At 40.8% G+C, this 21217-nt stretch overlaps 1 protein-coding gene across 1 annotated transcript in view; it reads left to right on the plus strand.

Moving 5' to 3' along the window:
• Positions 1-21217, plus strand: part of egfem1 (EGF-like and EMI domain containing 1) — a 63596-nt gene that overhangs the window by 5231 nt on the left and 37148 nt on the right. The window contains exon 5 of the mRNA XM_073488298.1: positions 17962-18084. Within this exon, the coding sequence (XP_073344399.1) occupies positions 17962-18084 (123 nt within the window). The remainder of the gene's footprint in view (positions 1-17961; positions 18085-21217) is intronic.

Consider the following 21217-nt stretch of genomic DNA (forward strand, 5'->3'; position numbering starts at 1 on the left):
GATTTGCGTTGTGAGCTTTAGCATTCCACACTGACGGACTTATTACTGTCCTGTACGTGATTCATGTATGATGGAGGAAAAGCAGATACGGTACAGAGAGGCAGGAATGTTGACCTCTGCAGATTTATCTAAAGGCAGCTGGACTCGATGTTTGGTCATGAAGACGTTTCACGAGGCTTCATCAGATTTATTATATGGTGTTTCCTGCATGTTCTCCTGTCCCATGTGGCCTTAATCCTACTGCATGTAATGTCTGTAGTTTTGTGGCGTGTAAGTGTCCATCTTTCTGTCTGTTTTCTGCCCTGCCTGATTGATTTCCTGGGTGTTGGTCCAACTGCCAAGCTTTCCTTTTGTATAGTATATGCTGCGTAAAGCTTCCTGAAGCCTGAGGCATAGATACATCTGTCTTTTTTTTCAATGTTGTTGTATTGTATTTGAGTTTTTTTCTTTGGTTTATCCCTCCAGGCAAGCATAAGTCAAAGGCCAGTGCTTGTTCTTGCTCAGATGCTTTTCAGACTTTTCCATATGTGTGTGTTTAAGTGTACAGGTGTGCTTGTGCACTTGTGTGTGTGTGTTGATGCAAGCGAATATAATTTTAACAATGGATCACATGACCACTTGCATGTGAAGGAGGTTGCACCTAGTAACAAACCCTCAGAGAATTTTGGTTCTGGTTCACTCCTTACTGTTTCGGTTCGCTCTCACTGCTGTCATCCCAGCAGGCAGCTGTTTTCAGCAGCAACAGCTCTAGAAATCCACTGTGCTCTACCTACACAGCGCCAACGGCCAATAGTAGATAAACATAGTGGTGCATTTAGCAGCTATAGAGCCAGATATTCCTATCAGGAGTTTGGTAAAGCAAAAAAACAGAGCAACATTAGAGTGAATGTTGGAAATTTGTTTGGCAGATGAACAGACCCCCAGTGCTCCAAGCTACCAGTCCTGGCAGAGTCAGCTGATGGGAGCGCTAACTGCACAGCTAGCTGAGCTAACTGTCTAATGGCAGCTACATTTAACAGCAGTTAGCAGTTACTCTGGTGACATGCTGCCCCCTATTGGTTTAGAGCACACATTTGTCAGGTGACCAATACTCACAAATTGCGCCTTTAACTAAGATAATCAACAGAAAGTAAAGAAACAACAGTGTTGATGTTATGTCAAAGATGTCTATGCATTGTGTTGCAGAGGTGCCTTCTGAAGTTAGCATGCTCACCAGCTATCCCCATGCTAACTTCATCCTTTCTCATAAAATGCCACTTTGGACATCAAGAGGCGATAGTCCGATAACGCTCAGGTAGAGTCAGATAATAGAGGGTTTTCACCTACGTCACGTTCTGGGCAGTAACCCGGATGCGCGGCCATATTGGAGGCACTCGGAGGTAAACACTGCGATGGATAAATGTCCGAAAACACAGAAAAGCTCCTCAAAATGTGTTATAGATGCAAAGGCATACAGGGAAGGACTTGGTCCGCAGGAAAGGGCACGATATTTGGAAAAGTTATGGTTTATTGGTGATGCAGATCCATACGAGTTGGCTCCCTCGTCTTGGATCAATGACGACCCGGAGAGTCTTCCGTCTATTGCGTATCCTGATATCGTCAACTACCTGGTTTTCTCGCCAAGCCCATACACAGCAGAAGACCTTAAATCTTATAAAAGTTTGGAGGCCTATAACTAGATGGTGTGTGGATGGGTGAGGGAGATGCAGTCAACGACAGATGTGTTGTGAAGGCCAAAGTAAGTAATGCAATAACGTCTTTAATCAACCTAACCTTAACTGTATGATATCATGAATACCCAAGGTGTAACGTTAGCCAAGAGTTTTTCATTTCAAGGACCTCCAGTTTGATATGCATTAGTCCACAGACCACAGTTTAAACAAATTTAAACAGTTTAAACACACCGAACAAATTCGGATGTTGTCCAGATTTTTGCCTCGTAGATCCTGGTTTAGCTTCGCTAACCACAAGCGCCTCCTTTCCTCTGATAACTTTTGACATTGTTCTCCCTGATTTGTTATAACTTTTGGCAGTCTATAAAACTCCAAATGTTTTTCACGGTCTGACCGTTTGGTACAGCCAAAAACACGGCAATAATTCACCATTTCCTTTCGTTCGACGTTCGGGATCTGCTTGAGTGCGTGTGCTTTGTTTACCTGCCGAGTACCTCCAATATGGCGAGTTCCGGTTTGATGACGTGGTGATGACGCGCCGTGAAAACCCACTATAGGAAGCTAGCTGCATGGCGACTGAGCTAACTAGCTAACGCTAGCTACAGTTAGCGGTTATTCTGGTTATATGCTGCCCCCCATTTGCTTGGGATATGTTCAGTTGTTACATATTGCATCTTTAAAAGTTGATAATGTATGTGTTTTTGTTTACATTTTTTTTTCTGCTGCCCCCAAGTGGCCAAAAACTGCAGGTATTTGCAAGTATTTGATTCTTCTTGAGGTCCAGGCTTTAAATAAGGAGGTGAAATGCTTTGGATCAGTGTACAGTATGTGTGGCAAAGAATCACTCAACATTAGTATCAACACTTATGGTGCTTCAGATTCTGGATAAGGATGAAGGATGCGAACGGCTGCTGCAGAGACAACATAGCAGCATGGCCTTTTCAGCACAACTCACTCCAGCTTCACTTCAGTAGAAGGAGAATACACACTGAGAGCAGTGTTAAAGAACAGCCTGGCTCTGTTAATAGTTCAAGCGAGAATCAGTGCTCTGCTGCCTCTCCCTTCTTTTCACCACTCATCACGGATTGGCCTTTTGAACGTTACTCTCTTTGGTATCCTTGCCAAGTTGCGGTGGTAGAGCCCACTGCGTGTTTTTGGGGTCGACCGCAAGCCACCTGCTTCCAATCTCTGATATGAGACAGAAGGCACCGTCTATGGAAATGTGTGTCAGCCACTGACACCAAGGCCGTGGTGTCGACAGTGTGAGGTAATAAACAGCCTGGACACAGCCCAAGCATGTGCTGAGACACTGGAGCCTGCTCTGTAATAGTTGCATTTACTCCTGCATTTACTCCTTGTGAATGCCACTCTGTCTCACTATCAAGCCTTGGATTAGGCTTCGCTTTGGTTAAATTGGTGCATGGGTCTGCATGATATTAAGAGAGCGCAGGCACATAACAGTGTGAGGACAGAAACCATCTGGTCCTCACTAAAGGAGACTGGCTGTTTTGAGAGCACTTTATAGGAAAGTGATTATGGACAGTGCCTAAAGACTGGATCCTGTTTTACTGGAGGCTAGGTAATAAGACAGCAGACGATGTCAGCAGATATTGGAAATTTCTTGCATTGACTATAAAAAGGGGGGGGGGGGTTCAGTTTGTGATGAAACAGTATTAAATACGAGGGAGATGTGTTGAAAGGATTTACACACATCACCAGCAAAGAAAAACATAATTTATCATTTAAGAAATTATCTTTACCAATAAAAGTACTGTGGACAGTAATGCAACCATGTATTTGCTCTGGGGAACTGTGAAGACAGTTTTACAGTTGTTGCAGTTAAATGCAAATCACAATTTCACACATGGGAATCGTCTTTCTTCATATGAACTCAAGTATTTAATCCCCGGGACCTTGGGCTGTCTCCCATAGGCTCAGTTCTCACCTCAATCACTGAGCTCATGTCTGGTTTCCCTGCCTTATTAAATGAAACACAATGTGTCTGTATATGTACATGTATGTAAACCTCCGGACATATGCTTATACGTCCATATTATTTTGGGTGTCTACTAGAAAATACTTAAATGCTTTAATGTTCAAGAAACACATTATTTTTCTCAAACTGTCCATTGCTGCAGCACCTCTATTCGCCCTTCAAGTTTAAATAAAGGTTGGAAAAGAAATTTACAAAATACGACGGCCCTTATATCCGACTGTATCACAGTTTATAGTAGACTGAGACATGATCGGATATCAGGGGTGGCCACATGGAGAGTGAGAGTCTCCTTGCACAGACTTGTTTCCATTAAGAGGGAGAAGGAGGGGAATAAAACACCGGTGAATAAGATGCTGACTCAGAGCTCTAGTTTTAAAAGTCCCCATGACCCAACTATGTTTTATTCCTGTGAATAAAATGCCCTACAGGTGTTTTTTTCTCATCTGCATTCATTACAGGGGCTCTATTGATGTGTCACCCTTCAAGGTCTCAGTGGAGGTATTGATGCAAAAGCCTTTCTCCTTCATGCTCTGTGCACAGCTATGTTACACTATAACATTTCTCTCTTGCTGAAACTGAGAGTATGGCATCCGCTATTTTTCGCTATTTTAAAAGAAGTAAAAGTACTTTACGACATTTGCTCCTGAATTGCTTTTGAATGTGGCTCAAAAATATTTGTACCTTGGGAAAACTCTGGAAAAATGATCTGGTAATGTCCTCAGCTGTATTTTATAGATCTGATGTCCTCCATGAATCAGTCAGTGTTTTAGATCCCGTCTCTTGCACTGCTTCTCATATAAGCGGTTATATCATACATGTTTGCATGTAACTCTCTGTTAGACAGGGAAAAATCTGCCCTGTATTCATTTTACCAGCGTGGCTGCTCCTGCACTGAACCTTTACCAGAGTGCCTGTGAAAGAATTTGTCTTTCAACATGGAAAGAAGCTATGTTTTCTTTCAGATTTCTGGAAGTAATTAAGCCTGAAGATGTAGTCAAGTCAAAATTTCAAGGTGCACAAAAACTCAGGAAACTGATTAAAAATCTAGTCGTGTTTTTAAGTTATGAAAGACAGGCTGTAAAAGACGCTGCCTTAGTAGCGCCTCTGCTTGGTCTCACATCTTTAGGGAAGTGTTATGTCTTTCACAGATCGGGCATGATCCTTCCACCTCAACTTAACTAACATACCATGCATAGAGCTTATTCTCTCCAAGTCTTTCCGTGCAGTTAGTTCCTCTGCATAGCTCCAGATCAATTATAAGCGTTTCGTTTTGGCTCCTGAGTAACACAAGCCCATTGAACATTTATTTCCCTGGGAGTGTGACTAAAGGACACATTTGTAGGACTGTGATAGTTCAAGGCTAAATCATTGTCAGCAAATGAGGTGAGGACATAATCTGGTTTGCACCAAACTCTCTTGGTTTTAACACTGTTTAATCCCGGATACTGGACCCTAACCTAAAGGCCCACTTAAGAGATTAAAGGGCTTGAATTGTGTCAAAAGTCTGCAGCAGACTGTGTTTCAAATTAAGATATGATGGGGACCATATGGTTGTAATGACGGCGGGCCTTATTGTTTGTTTTGGTCTCGTTTCAAAGATTTCTTTAACCAAAATTTAGTCACTAAAGCCGCTGCGGTGCTGAAGACTTGGAGGTGTGGATGTCACGATGTTCTTTGTTTTCATAAAGAACTGCAGCGCAGACCTCATGATTATCCCTGACAGGTTGGTCTTTGCTTTGGCTAGCAGCTCTCTCGTTCTGTTTATTAGAGGTTACTGCTAAGGTTCACTGAAAACTCTATTAACAATGTAAGCCTTCAGAGATGAACAGGTCCCTTTAAAGTTGGCTGGTCTGGTGTAATATGAACTTAATCACTGAGTAATCAGTACTTTTCTCCCCAGACATTTTTCTTTGGAAGTGTACTTGAGCAAAAACATTCTAAGATATTACTTAAGGCAATTATTACAGACCTTCCAGTAACAGAGTTCTCATTTATGTGTTCACTTAAGAAACTGGAATTAGAAAAACAATGGTCACCAAAGCACCAAAAAAAGCTTTTCAAATGTTTTCTCATTTATGTTAGGACGATTATCTGCCAAAGCTTTCCTCTGCAAAGGCCAGGTGGCTTATTGTTTCAACCGAAGCATCTGTGATAAAAGTACAATAACATGTTGAATTTTTCCACATGCAATGTTAACCACAGCTGTTCTTCTTTGAGAGATATTTTTCTCTTATTCATTATGAGAACCTGAGCACTGAAGTCTTTTGACTGATAGTGACCGGACGAAAGTGAACCTGTCACATGCTCAGGATGAGGAGGTCCATGATGCAAAAGGAGAGGATGTGTTATCATGAAAACAAAGAAGCTGAACTGTAGTCAAGTGCATTTAATTTATAAAGTTCAATATCACAGATCCAACAAGTTCTGACTCCCAACTTGTCGACTTTGAATGGACAATCAGGATGACTTATAGGGTCAGTTATAGATGCATTGTAAACATATAACAAGAATATGGATCAGGATGATGTTGAACAACTGAGCCACATGACCGCCTCTCCACCATGGCCACTTGAAAAGAGGACAGAATTACACAAACACAAAAGGCACAAGGTGGATATAGTGCGACCCTTCCTGTAGATAAACAGAGGCCCGTCTAGAAAAACACTGAGACTAAGATGGCAGCATTCAATTGTTATTTGCTAATATTGCTTGTCCTGTGTACCTCCCCTTCCTGTTTTCATTCCTCAAGCCTGCCATTAACTGTGTGTATGCCAACACACAGGCCCGAAGGTAGCTGGCCTGATGGGAGGACAGACTGGGCAACTCGAGCGCTACATACTTAGCATAGCTATCAGAGGAAGAAGCTCATTAGAGCCCTAATGGCTGCCATATGGCTGGGAAGTTCTCTCACACTAAACAAGCACAACCTCATCTTTCCAAATGCATCAAGGCGCCACTGTTTACCAGGTTAATGCTGAGCGGGTTGGAGCTAATGGTCTGTGTGATTGACCATGTGCTCCCAAGGCGCACTGTGAGATTCCAACAGTAGCAGCACTCGTTAAGGGAGCTCATCCTCCTTGAACTTGGGTTGGCTTTTCCCAGGTAGTGTTGGCAGTGGGAAAATAAGATTGTGAAAGGAGGACACTGGTAGGGATACTTCAAGCAGTGATGGAACATAGCTACGTATATCTACGCAAGTACTTTACCTATGTTCAATTTTGAGGTACTTTGGTTCCTAGTAGCTTTGAAGATTGCATGCTGCATCAGAACCAAAGTACCACATTTTTAAATTAATATATTTTATTGGCAATCGATACACTCTTACTTAAGTACTATTCATATGGGTGACTTTCACCATAACCAAAGCAATATAGCTTTACTTTTAAAGTCGGATTTTGGGGTACTTTTTACAACACTGTCTTCAAGTGGGCCTGTGTGCATGTTTACAATCTTCCTAACTTTACTAAAACCATATTGATAATGGTCACTGAGCAGAGTAGCTAAATAAATAAATAAATAAATATAACCCTCTTTGACCTCCATAAGTCAGAACATTGGATAAATATCTGACTTTTAGACCCATAGTGCAGCTGTTTGGCAACAGAGTAAGGTAGTAAGTAAAAAAAATGATTGTTTTTCAGTATGAACTTTCTGGAGTAGCTTTACTGTCATTTTTCACTCTTTTTGGGATATGCTGAGTTTCCCTTTTGTACGTTAGTAGAAGGTTTTCATTGAGACGAGCTAGCTGCTGTCAATCATGTGGACGAACAAAACTTACCGGGTTACAGACGAACATGAGCCCGTGTAGAAGGTGAATTAATTTTCATCGCTGGGGGAACTATTGCTTTAACAGACACCTACAGTGTGCATCAGGGGAAGTGCTTAATCATTGAATTTATGACAATGGCAAACGGTACTGAAGTTGTTTAACCAAAAGCATGTGTTACATTATGTTTCTCAGAATCTATTAGATAATGTTTCATGGATAACTTTATGGACATGGTTTAAGATTAAGTCGAATCCAAGATTGAAAATCAATATTCAATCATCCTAAACATGAAATATGCTACATCTATGTCTGTGAAATCAGCCCTACATTTTTTATTTTCTTTGCTGTGAGAAGTCATCTCATACCTGCTGAACATGAGGCCTATAAATCTACAGCCACGTCTCATCCTTTCTGTTGAACACATTTTCTATCCTATCTATTGGTGAACCAAACAGGATGGATTTTCCAGATGCAGTTGACAGAGGCCTTCGTGGAGATAAAGGTAGACGTGAAGGGCAGATGTCCAGGAGCTGTTTCAGAATTCATTAGTTTAATATGTTAAATCTGGTAGTATCAACACACTAAAGAGGTTTTCAAGATCGTGTGATTAATAGCTGTGCAGACTAACGTGTAAACCCCAGAGACGTCACCCTCACACTGTGCATGCGTGAGTAGACACTTTCTTGCACAACTTGCCAAAGTCCTTGAATGGAATGCGATCTCAGGTCTGCAAAAAGTTATGTTGTTCACCATTATTTAAAACATTGTATTCTTCTTAATATTCCTTAAGGATATACAATTGCTCTGTTTAGGACTGATAAAAGTGATTCATGGACTTCATTTTATGGGCTAAGTGTGCAACGGGTGAAAATGTCCGCTTACGAAAACAGAACAGCACCCAGTTTTCATCATTCAAGTCATTTGTCCTGTGCACTGAGGAGCAAATTAAATTTTATTAAAGCTATAAAAGAAAGGAAAATGGAAAAATATGTGCACAGAAACTCTGTCCCACTACGACTGTCCCATCGGATTCAAAACATAAACTATACAGTCTCTGAAAATTTCCATTATATTAAAGCATAAATTCTGTGCTGAAGGGACAAATGGGAAACATGTGAGCTGCTGGGGAGAGGTGGTTGAAGAGCGCAACCGTGTAGTCCAAAATGTGGAAGGATCACTGGTTCTTCACATAGACGCTGTGAGAAATAGTTTTTCACAATGCTAGTTAACCATCCAACAGCAATAAAACACTTCAAATGTGACTCTGCTGCACCATCAAACACTAGCTCTGTGTTTCTTCACTCTATTATTGTGTGCCTGAATGAGGACCTAATGACACCTGGTATTCTTCCTCAGTGCTGAAAGCCATGATTGATTGTATCCCTTTCTCAAGCTAGCTGTCCGTTTCATACAAAGCAACATCTTGAAAACAATCCCACTTTTGTCTCATCTTTATTTGCTACTGAGCTGATTGTTGAAGCCTACTTTCCTCTCTGTGACAGGTTCCTTAAAGCTCCTCAGCTGTCTATGAACGACCTTTGACCTTTGGTCTAGTTCACAGGCGCTTGTCTTTATCCTAACAGCATTTGATGGATCATTTCTTTCCTCTGCTAAGATGCTCCTTAAAGAAACCAGAAAGTGTAACCAATTTAGCAACCCACTGTCGCTAGATTAAATCTATGTATTTTGAAATAACGGTTTATATATCTGATACCAGTTTTACACTGAAATTTGCATGTAAACATGTGTAAACATTCACATTGCACACGAACACCATGTTAGCTAATTTTAGCGACTGTCAGTGGGTTCTTTGACCAGTGTGAAAGGGGTATGGGTTGATAGAAATAAGCATTGTTGAAGTTAACTGTGCATCCCTCCAAAAGATAACACAGGATAGAGCGAGGTTATAGGGTTATTCTTTGATTTTTTTTTCTTTTATCGGTATGGGACTACGACTGTAAATGGTTAAGAAGCTGTATCAACACCAGCAACATAATGTAGGTTGATCAGTGCATCCTCCAAGTAAAAGAAGAAACAGTCTACAGCAACTCTGTGAGGCTGTCCTTAGGCACAGTGACGCCTTGAGCTAAATGATGACATCTGCATGCTAACATGCTAATGTTTAAGTCATGGTATCACCAAAGTCATTAAATAAATCCACATAAATACCATGAGAATCTATACAAAAAGCCATGGTAATACATCCAATAGTTGTTGAGAAATTTGACTAAAAGCCAAAAGAGACAAACGGAGAAGTCAGGTCATCACCAAAGGCAGTATAATGAATCCTTTGGGAAACAGCAAGGTACAAAAATGTTATCGTAATCCATCCAACAGCTGTTGAGAAATTTCGATCTGGACCAAATTGGTGGACTGACTGACTGACTGGCCAATTCCCACATTCCTATGAACTTGAGTGACGGCACGCTGAAATAAGAGCAGTGGTTGATAAGATAAAAAGATCCAAACCAGACACACGTGACTTCAAGCCTTGACCAAGGCAAATGCAAAGACTGTAAAACAAAACAACACATGCGCATCATGGCACCAATGCAGCTGCAGAAATGTAGTGTGACTTATACTAAATAACCATAATAAACAATGAGTGTTGTTGCCCTGCTACATTTCAGCTTACAGATTAGTGAATTAGTGAATGCATCACATGCGATGAGGCCAAAAAAGAATTCAAAGAACTGATGGAGCGAAGGAAATGGGAGTGAGCCTTTCAGATGATCAGGTGGAACATCTCAGCATTAAATATTACACGTCACGGCCAAACTGAAGAGATTTTACAGCTTTATTAGCTGGCTCTGCTGCAACAGTTCTTGTGATGTTCAAAAGGGCAGTCAAAGACTGTTTCCTGTTATGACACATCTCATTAATCCCCCTATGGTTTATTTGAAGAGTGGATGTTGCAGTATCATGTATCTTGTCTACTTTTGGTAATGTGTCATTTTCGGTTAGATGAAAGAAGCTTGAAAAATCAACTGCTGAGACATAAGTTTTAAGAGTGAGTGTTGACTTTCTTCTAATTGCCAGCCCAGCTGTGATAGTAGACACAGACAAGTTGTTTGGTAAGTCACATTCCTCTCCTGTGTCCATTTGTTACAATAGAAATGTGGGAATGAAGACTCAGAAAATGTTGGAAATACAAGTCATTCCTGCCAGAGACTCAAATTCCATCTAGTAAGGAAAAAACTGTAAATCACTTCCGACCACTGAGGTCTGAGATCTGAGCCTCCCGCGTTCATTGAACGGCGCTGAGAGACGGCTGAGGCCTGCTGATTCAGTTATTGATCCTCGCTTTCTTTGTCTAATGTTTTTAACATGAGGGGAATAGACACATGGTTGAACGTTTGTTGATTTATTAAATGTTAAAGTACTTCAAATAACTTTTTGGGAGGAAGAGTGTTGGTCCTTGGAGAAATTGGAAAGGGGGGGGGGGGGGGGGGTACTGTACTGTAGAGGACAAGTAATGTCAATAACACCTAATGAGATAAGCAGGGATCAGGACTCGGTGGCCGATGTTTGTCTGCAGAGAACACAAGAACATTCAAGCAGCTGTCTGTTCTCTCCGTTTCCTGGTGGGAAACCATCGTCAACTCCTTTCATAACCCAACAGGAGACCAGCACTTTCCATTTGATTCTGAACTATAATTTGGGATGCATACAAATTAAGATGTTTAAAAGATAGAGTTGCATGTATGTTTTTATAAGACAGCACTAATGAAGTGTTTGCCAGAGAAAGACTGGGTTTAAAAGTGATGGAGAAGAAAGGAGTGTTTTCAAAGACATATGGATGTGTTTCCAAACTGTATAAAAGAATGACTCTGTGTTGAGGTAAGTGGTATGTGTCATGTGTCCTGTCAGTCCGTCAGTCAGATGAAGACTGATGATCCAGATTTGTAGGCACGAGGCTAAGAGGCCACACGAGGGAGTCAGGACTGGTGAATATTGAGGAAAAGGCTGCAGGTGTTTGGGTATCAAGGGACTTGGAGCTAAAGGGAGTGCTGTGCTTAAAGTTTAGGAGGGTCACAGCGCTTTCAACTAAATCACCAGAATAAATGTTGGTCATGTACGTTTCTACATGTTATGTTGAAACTTGCATTTCTATATTTTGCAACTTTATGTTTCTTTATGTTCACTTTTCAATTTAATGTCGTGAGAACATTGTGCTTTTGATCCAGTTAGGTTTGGGCACATACACCACTTGGTTAGGGTTAGGAAAAGAGCATGTTTTGGCTAACTGGCTCTGTCGCCACAAACATGGCTAGAAATTGTCCCAACTTCTCATCAAATATGTCTTACACAGCTGGAAAATTTTGCCACGTCATGTTAAAAATCCAGTGGTTTTGCAGTTACAAATACTGAAAGCTGGTCTCTCGCTTGGCAGCCGTCTCGCTCACCACCACCACCACCACCATCTCCTCCAACCCAAATACATGAATGTGATGGGTATTAAATGTACAAATTTGAGTCTAGTTGTGGTTTGCAGAAATGTAAAATACCCAATTTTATTTTGGCAACTGGGCTGAGTGTTTCATAGCATCTTTAAAGAAACTACGTATTGTTTACCTATCAAAACAATACTGGGTGACAAGTTTGCATCTGTCAGATTCTCACGTTATCATGATCTGTCATCCTGGACCATGTATGCTTCATATAAAGATAATTATGAGGGAAGTTGCCCCCCAGAACCTTAGCAATAAACGCATCTTTGCTAAAGGAATGAAGATTGTGTCAGATGCCTTCAGAAAAAGGCCCCCACCTCTCTTCGATAATGTTATATTTAGTCTTTTGAAACCTTTTATCTTTGAGGATTAAAGGTCCCCCTGTGACATCGGTCAGGTCTGTGGAGACTTATAGAAATAATTGCATGCATGCGTGTGTGTATCCCCCTGTGCTCATTGCATGCGGGTGGCCTGTGTAATGCATCCGAATGCACGACGGCTGAACCGAGACAGGAACGGTTATCTTAATGCCAACATGTGCCAAGAGTAACACTGTTCAGATCCACAGTCAAACAGGATGGTTTCTCTAAATGTAATCCTCAGACTTTGTGTGGGTCGCAGTTAATCAGATTGAGACAGCAAGGGGTTGTTTAGAGGTACATGTGTAATGAGATATACTGGGTAAATAATGCAATAAACCACTCAAGGCTGTGGTTCACAGTGAACATCTGAGAGGTGTTGTTATGCATGAGGGGAAGGTTTAACACGGAGCCCCATCTGGAACTATTTAGAAATACTTTTCTACTCTAGCAATCTAGTTTATGCACAACAATGAATAGAATTAGCTCAAAACTCCAAATCAATGCTACCAAGTTTAAAACTAAAAGTCTCTGAGTGTCTAAAGACTGAAGGAAAATGTAGACAACACATCTTTGACCTCACATGTAAGTTTCTGAAGAGATGTTCTTGCCACCATCTTTGTAGTTATTAAAATCCAATTTGTGAACCTGGATGGAGCTCAGGTGTAGTGGGGGCAATCACCATGAGAGACCTGACAGTTAAAGGTCTCCTATTTTAGAGTTATTTTGTTTCCTTTTTGATTATAAATCAGGTCAAGGCACTATATGAATACGGTGAAAGTATCAAAATGCTCGATCCACTCAGAAAAGCGCTCAGTCCGTCTTCAGAAATTGTGCCTTTAAACTAGCTGTCAGGACATCCGTAATTTTGTGATATCACAACCATACAATCAGCACCCTCAGCCACGCCCCCATCATGATTGTTGTGATTGCAATAAGGGAGCTGACCAATCAGTGCAGACTGAGGGCTTTTTCGAAGGGGGGCCTTAAAGAGACAGGCACTAAAACGGAGAACTCAAACAGACGGTTAATAAGGTGCTGCAGCAATTGACAAAAAAACTTTTTTAACATAAAAGCATGTAAACATTTTCTAGCTGACACCCAGGATAAAAGTATGTGTTTCTTTCCAATGTTTTCTAAAAGTTTCTGTTCATGTATTTAATTTTCCATCTCTCTATTTTTTATGTTAATGCCTTGTGTTGATCCCCTGTGTGGCCTTGATCCACACGCTAACAAGGATAAGAAGAGCATATTTCTGCTTTTTATTTAGGGGCTGAAGCAAAGATAGGAAATCCTCGCTACATCCCTTTTTTGGCAAGAACACATCTTTTTTGTAGGTATTCTACTCTTTAAAGTCAGTAAACATGTGCTCAAAAAGTGTGCAGGTACCATGTGGGTTCTCCTCAGCTTTGTCTGCAGAGAAAATCTTTTTAGCAGATCTCATCCAGCAGCGTAAAGTCTTGTATTCCTGCATATTTCTGTGACATTCTCATAAATTTCCATTCTCTTGTAATTTGTAGACCTAGAGAAAGGTGATACTGGTAATTGTCCGGCTATAAATCTATGTTGTGCTACTAATAAGCTCTATTCTTCACCTCTGTCATACTGATTGTTGTACAAACCACTGGGGTATCTTTTGGCTGCATCACAGCAGACTTATATTTAGTAAATCTGTATATATGTCTTTTTATCTTTATGGTTGTAGCTCAATCCCTTAAGTATCTCAGAGGATGATATATGCTATAGGTAATTCTTTTCCTAAAGGTTTGGTCCAAGAGTCATCGTGCTAACACGTCAGCTCATCTCGTTCATTTCGTCTGGAACAGGAAACCGTGCAGATTTCTGTCTTTATTTTAAGTTTTCTTCAAGGTTGCAGTTAAAACAACAGCTATGGTGATGAGTTCTGGCAGTGCATTTTGGTCAGCCTTCCTAAATGTCTCAATGACAGGGCCTGCCAATGAATGTTTCTTTAAATTTGTTTTCACTCTCTGCTCGGCATCTTGATGATGATGGCATATGACCCTGAGCTGATATGGAGAGCTCATTAGGGCTCACAGGAGCTGCGGGATCAAAGTGGAGATGTGTAAGGGGGCAGAGCCCTGAGGTTACGGGACCATGTCTCCTCCCTATGAGTTAATGAAAAGTGCAGAGCAGGGTTGTTCCTCTGTGTACATCTATGTGTCTGTGTGTGTGTGTTTGTGTGTGTGTGTGTGTGTGTGTGTGTGTGTGTGTGTGTATGCATTTTTCAGGGTTAGACAGAGCGGTTTCAGATCTCCCATTAGTGAAGGGGAATGAACTGCTGGTCTACTGTGTTAGTAAAGGCCAAGTCAGGGCAATTCAGTCAAGGAGGCCAGGAAAGGACAATGAGGAAATCAATGCACAACACAAAAAAAGTGTGAAACTTCTGTAACCAGAAAGACAGCTAAGTCTAAATCGATCCTTTATAGAAATTCCTGAAAGTCTGACTCTCCAGATGACCCTGATAAAATTGCCTGCCCTGAGAAACCAAGCATGGGTGTGGCCTGAAAAACAAATATGGCGACCCATCCTTAGTTTCTCAGGTCCTGCAGAATTCTACAGATTGCATGTAAGGGCCACAGAGAATTGCGTTCTTCTCGCCAAAGTTGCTGCTGCACTAAAAGTGTTCTTTAACTAATAGAACGGAGGAGCTGACCTGCATCAGCTGTGAACGGATCTCGCTGATCCGTCTCTGCTGAAAGTGGCTGACAATAGGCAAGCATAAATTAAAAGACAGGTACCAGCAGCATTGTAATGTTCACTTCAACAAAATCAAAATAACATAACATACATTCATAACATAGCCGCTGTTCTTTCTCTCTTGTTTTGTTTCACCTACTGCAACAATTGCTTTCATACAGTATATCTTCCTCTCCACAGGGCAGGTATATCAGAAATACATGTGGTAGTAATGATTCAGCACCACTCGTCCAAACTGTGTGCTTTGCATCCCATCAATTCAAGCAATCTGAATGCATCTCACTTGGTCAGCTGGAGACAATTTTGCCCTAATGGACTGCTGTGGTCTTGTGTCTGTCCTTATCTTTCTCACTTTTTATCAGTGTAGTGTTTGTTTATTCATGTGCACGCATATGGAGCTAGAGACATTTAATCTGAGCAATAGAGGCTGTTTATCAAACCCTGTTGTCTGTTTATAATGCTCGCCAGTGCTCCACGGGGGTGTCCTCCTGGCAGGAGAAACAGATGAAATACGGCGTGGACATAACTGACGAGTCCATGAATGCATTAACAGGAGAATACTGGCAATGCCCTCAGTATCGTTTAGCATGTTGAAACCCAAAACAGAAATCGTTTTCAGGTTTTTTACCAGAGGGGCCTTGGAGTGCATCTATGTTGGCTTTTGCTCATTGGCAGTGGGCAGTGCATTTAACTGTATGTGCTTTAGATTAACCTTTGCATAAATACCTAAACACCAGGGGATTTAGGGAATGGGACATTAATCTGCTGCTATTAAAGCTTATTAAAAACTTTAATTACAAGCCTGATAGTGTTCAGATGCACTTCCGTGTTTATTAAAGAACAGCCATAGGCAGCTGGGTGAATTTTACAGAGTTGTAGTGTGATGGACCGTAATTATACAGCCAGACCTCGACTTGTCATGTGCTCTTAATCAAGCTGCCAAACATCTTGTTATAAAACATGCTGCTTTCTTTCTCTCTATCTGTCTTTTTCTTTCCAAATGCTTGCTCCAAGTTGTGCTTCTGAAAGTTCCTGTTATTCAAATATAAACAAACTGTTGCTCAATGCACATCTAAGGGGTCCCATTAAGTCTTTTAACAGACAGGGACAAAATGCTAGATAACTTTTCCTTCCCCTCTTCCCCTTCTGTTACTTTAAGCTTCCTCTTTGACAGGGGGTGTCCATGCGAGTGCAATGCATTTTTCTGTCACCATCTCCTTTTTTCTAAAACAAACATATGACACTGTATCATCTGTGAAAGGTTTGGCTTTGTTGCTGCCATGTGGACAAGATCTGCAGTGGCAATAGCAGCAGTTTCATCAGTTAGTACAAGGAACGGGATAAGGTTCACATAAGGGACATTAAATTTAATACTGTGTCCTGGAACATTTTTGCATTTCACAAAAGAAAATAATAATGTCTATTGGAAATTGTTTCTAGGCACTCATTCAGCTACATCTGACAGTGAGATTCCTCATACCCCACATTCAATTTCTACTTATAACAGAAATATGGAACAATATTAGGAACACATGCATTTTTATCAAAGTTGGCTAACTGCTTTTAAAAGGAACAGTTTTTCCACCTGTCACATTATATATTTAAGACACAAGAAACTTCTGTTTCAGTTGATGGCAATGCTTTTCTTTCTTAGTTGAGTGGGAGTCCTGCAAACATTTATTCAGAAAGCTAAAACTACTTTGACATTCCTTACCCTAAATCTTACCCTTACGAAAAAAACAGATATTGACATATACTATGTAAAAACAGTGAGAGTTCACATATATTTGACAATACTTGCCAATATGCTGTCATTTTGCTTCGAGAACATATTACAAAATGTAATGAGTGTACATTTGGATAATACATTGGTAACATATACTACTGAATTTCAATACTTACTATCTTTGTCAATATACTGTATAGAGATTGTACTGTATAATTTGATATATTCAATAATACATGGCAAGTATATTGTTAAAGCAATATTATGTAGAAATTGGCATTTGCGATGCGATTTGGCGCCCCCCACAGTTTTTGAGTGCAACACCACTGTCGTAAACACAAATCCCAGGACTGTAACAGTTTGTCAGATGTAATCTAGGTGCTACTACAAACAAAACTCATCACGACATAACAATGTAATGTGTTGACAAACTTGTATGTTGAAGTAAACATGTATGTAACGCTGTGATCCTACCCTCTCACTGAAGTTACATAGTGCAGAAACGAGTGATAGGGGGGCGGAGTGGCTGAGACAGAGACACCATTACCCTATTATAAGACACTGTACCATCAACGTGATTTGAGGCTGTTATTTTAAGGTAAAAAGTTACATAATGCTGCTTTGATATATGAGATCTAAGTATAATGTGTTTAAAGACATTCTTCAGCGGTGATACACAGTTGATATAAATCATCATAAGGCACCACAACAAGGAGCCTGAGGGTTTTTGGAGTACAAGAGCTTAACAAGGAACAAACCTAGAAACCATTTCGCCCTCAGAGAAAGTAAGAACATGGGAAACATGGGAAAACTATGAAAACAGAGTGGGTCAGCACACATGGCTTATTTGGAAATAGCTGATAAGATACACAGTAATGACAGAAGGGAAGTGCTGACATGTTTTATGAGGTAAGATATGAGTTGCTTTTGGTCTAGATATGAAGTTCTCACAATTTTCAGTCTTTTGAATTAAGTTGATGAACCACAGTGTGTGGGAAGATGTGAGTTATAGCTTCAGTTTCTACTATTTAACACCAGGAATGCACTGATTCTCGGAGATTGAGAATCAGTGCACAAACTCTGTAAAAGTGTTGTTGATTTCCGTCCTGCTGAACTAATGAACACACACGAAGGAACTCAGCAAAGAGCGAGAGAGGTTAGCTGAAAGGGGGCAAGGAACCTTTTAGCCCTCACAATCGATTTAGCTGCAGTGTTTTGTGGACTGTTCATTCTGTTAGTCAAACCTGTCTTTTACTCCTTTTATTTCAGATGTTAACGAATGTGAAGTGGATGAAGGCGGCTGTGAGGGCTACTGTTGCAACACCATTGGCAGCTACTACTGCAAGTGTCCTGAGGGCAGTAGACTGGGGCCAGATGGCAAGGCATGTCACGGTAAGATGGACATCAGGATGTAGCTGTTGTGCACAAACACAGACAGACTGCAGCAGGCTCTCTGCTCAGCATGGGCTTCCTGCACCGGGTTTTTAAAATGTTAGAATAAAAATGAATTTACCTGGTGTTAGATTCCTGTTATGTTTCTAACAAGCCAACAACATAACATGATGCTTACTGTAACATGTTTGTGGAAAGTGGAAACAGACAACTTTTCCTGCACAAACCCCGGGCCAAGTTCAATTAATTTTACCCACTCATCCTGAACTGTTCTCAAATGCTTAATGTAATCTAGTTGTATGTTTTCAGTCCGTGTTTAGAGCAGAAAACATGCCCACGCACAGAAACATTAAGACAAACAGCTGGCTCCAATCTGCCGCCCCACTTAACAGTACCTCTCACATATGGTGGTCAATGCAATCTCGGTAATGGAGGAAAATCTGAGGTGCGGTTTAGATATTTTAATTCGATTTAGTTATTGTGTCTGTGAAAATGGCTGTTTTCACTAACAGTAGACCAAAACAAGTATTTGCCATAATTCGATTTTATGTATTACAAATGTTTCAAATCAAATCCACCCTCTGAATTAAATGATTATACAACAGCTTTTCTGCAGACAGAGGCTCTTATGTTCAGTCAGGTAAATCCAATCATTGTTGATGTTCTCTCCACTGTACTGAAATACAGAGATACTGACAAGTACACATGCAAGTTGATTCATTGTTTTATTTGAAGCCCTTTAGCTATTTTCTCAGAGATAATATAGAAACATTATTCTCTTTGCCTCAAGCATCCCCCTTCATGCCTCCATTTACTTTTAGTCTTATTTGCATGTAATCCTCTGTGCAGTGCAATTTGTACAGTGTGCATTATCGCACATAATGGTGGGAAATACAAGGTTAAAGGTTACGTGAAGCTGTCATTATAAAGAAGCACGGTTTTGTTTACATTCAGTGTTTCTCGACAAATGTATATATATTACTGCCAAGCCCTAGAAACTCACACATCAAAAAACATTCCTTTACAAACACTGTTCAAAAACCCTACAGCAGACCTTTAATCCATGCTTTTACTTGTCTTTATTTTAGTATAAAAATATTAAATTTAACTTTCTCGCTGTTGGAATTTCAAAGAAAGATAATTTGATGACCATCTGAGAGTTTTACGCTACACAACCGTTACGATAAACACATTACCGAAGTGTAACGACACAAGTGTGTTAGGATATCGTCATATATTTTAGTTTCATAAAATGGATGTGTGCTTGGATATTAATTCATATAAGTCCTCCAATTGAATGAATTCATTGACTCTTTTGCAAGGTCAATAAATTCTAGCCTACTTTGACCGACTGAAGACCTACTTAACCGTCTAGACTTCAGGCTGTAAAGAGCTGAGCCAACCATGCAGGCAGCACTGCCTTCTAATAACCTTCTCCTTTCAGATGGCATGCTTTCTCAGTTTGGCCGTCTCATCTGGCAGAAATACGCCGAGTTAGTGTCCAGCACTGAGGCCCATTTGTTCTTTACAGCTACAGGTGTGAACAAGTGCCTCCGACCTTTAACCCTTAGGACAGGATATTGTCACTTGGTAATAATTTAAAGTCTGAGAGCTAAGCAGTGGAGAAGACGAGCGGAAGCAGGTTCAGCAGCTGTGAGCTTCTTCTTTTACAGGCATTTGTGTGAATTGTATGTGTGGTCGTATTTATGGGGAAAGATTGTGAGTTTGGGTTGGAGCTCTTGAGGAAAAATGAAGTCTTGAAGGAGCATTTTTAATCTTTGTGGAAATCTCAAAGTTAGTAAGGCAGTCTGGAAACTGAAAGCTGTGTGTGATCACCTCCCTTTTCATTCACACTTCACTGAGTTGCCTGCTGCACTGCTGTTTTTAACCTAAACTGTGATGGAAATATAGCTGAAATTGAAAGAGTTTGATTGTGGAAGTCATACTAATCACTAAAGCAAACGCATACGATAAATCCTATCCTCATTATCCACATTAAAATGTTTTGCTCTTGCACCAGGGTGCCTCAGGTTTTTAGTAAATTCAGCTCCTGTGGCGCTCATTCTGAAGACCACCTGTTTGCTCCACCGCATTGTTTAGTTGTAGATGCTAGCTCAGCAGCCTCGTTCAGAGCCAGACGGTGTCATGCCATACCATTCAGACCTCGTGCCCCTCGACCTCTGACACCACCACCACCGCCGCCACCACTCCCACCCCTGCTGCCACACACACCAGCTCACTCACTGCTGAAAAGCAGCCATTGTGTGCCTCCCATTGAAATCCTCTCACATGAGGAGACCAATAAGTATATTAACCTTGACAAACCTCCCCCTGCGTCTATTGTTTTGCATGTTAGGCTTCCTTTACAATAGCTGCCAATATGTTAAAATACAAAAGAGCCCAGAATGATAGGACGGTTCATGAATATGTGATTCCTCACAGGCGGCTGTGTGCTGATTATTTGTTTGTCTCACTAAACTGGGTTAACGAATATGAATCCACACTATATGCAGGGTGTGAAAAGGATTCTTTTACTTGCCTCCACTTTGACACCTCCTCCTCCTCCTCCTCCTCCATTTAGCTCCTTTTTTATAGTAAACAAGCTAATTAAAATAGTCTTGAGATCATTCTGGAGAGAGCTTTTCCCACGGGTCTGTCACACGCACACACACATGAACACACGCGCACAAAGTATTTGAAAAAGATTTCTTATATTTGCACTAACCGGGAAGTGCTTTGACCTCTGAGGAACCTAAATAATAGTAGTGTTGCATGCTCAAATAAACTGAACCACATGTTCCACTTCCACCCCCAAAAAAGGGTAAATGCAACATTATTTTCGCCTCTTCACACACATCTACTCTGTCATCGCTAGCGCGAGTTGTTAAAGCCCTCGCGAGTCACAGATGACAACCGGGAGGAGGTGAGGAGGATGTGTGATGTGTTGTCCAGATGTGTAGTAAAGCCTGATTGTCCTTGAGTGTTCAGGTATGTTGTCTTCTCAGCTGGTTTCTGTCTCCATGGAACAGTCGTGCAGCCACATGCAATTCAGGAAACAAATTGATTGCACACATGCTACCATGCTACTGCGCAAACAGCATGATAAGCTGTTCATCATTTACATTATACATGT

This window comes from Pagrus major, chromosome 2 (assembly GCF_040436345.1).
Source record: "Pagrus major chromosome 2, Pma_NU_1.0".
NCBI lineage: Eukaryota > Metazoa > Chordata > Actinopteri > Spariformes > Sparidae > Pagrus > Pagrus major.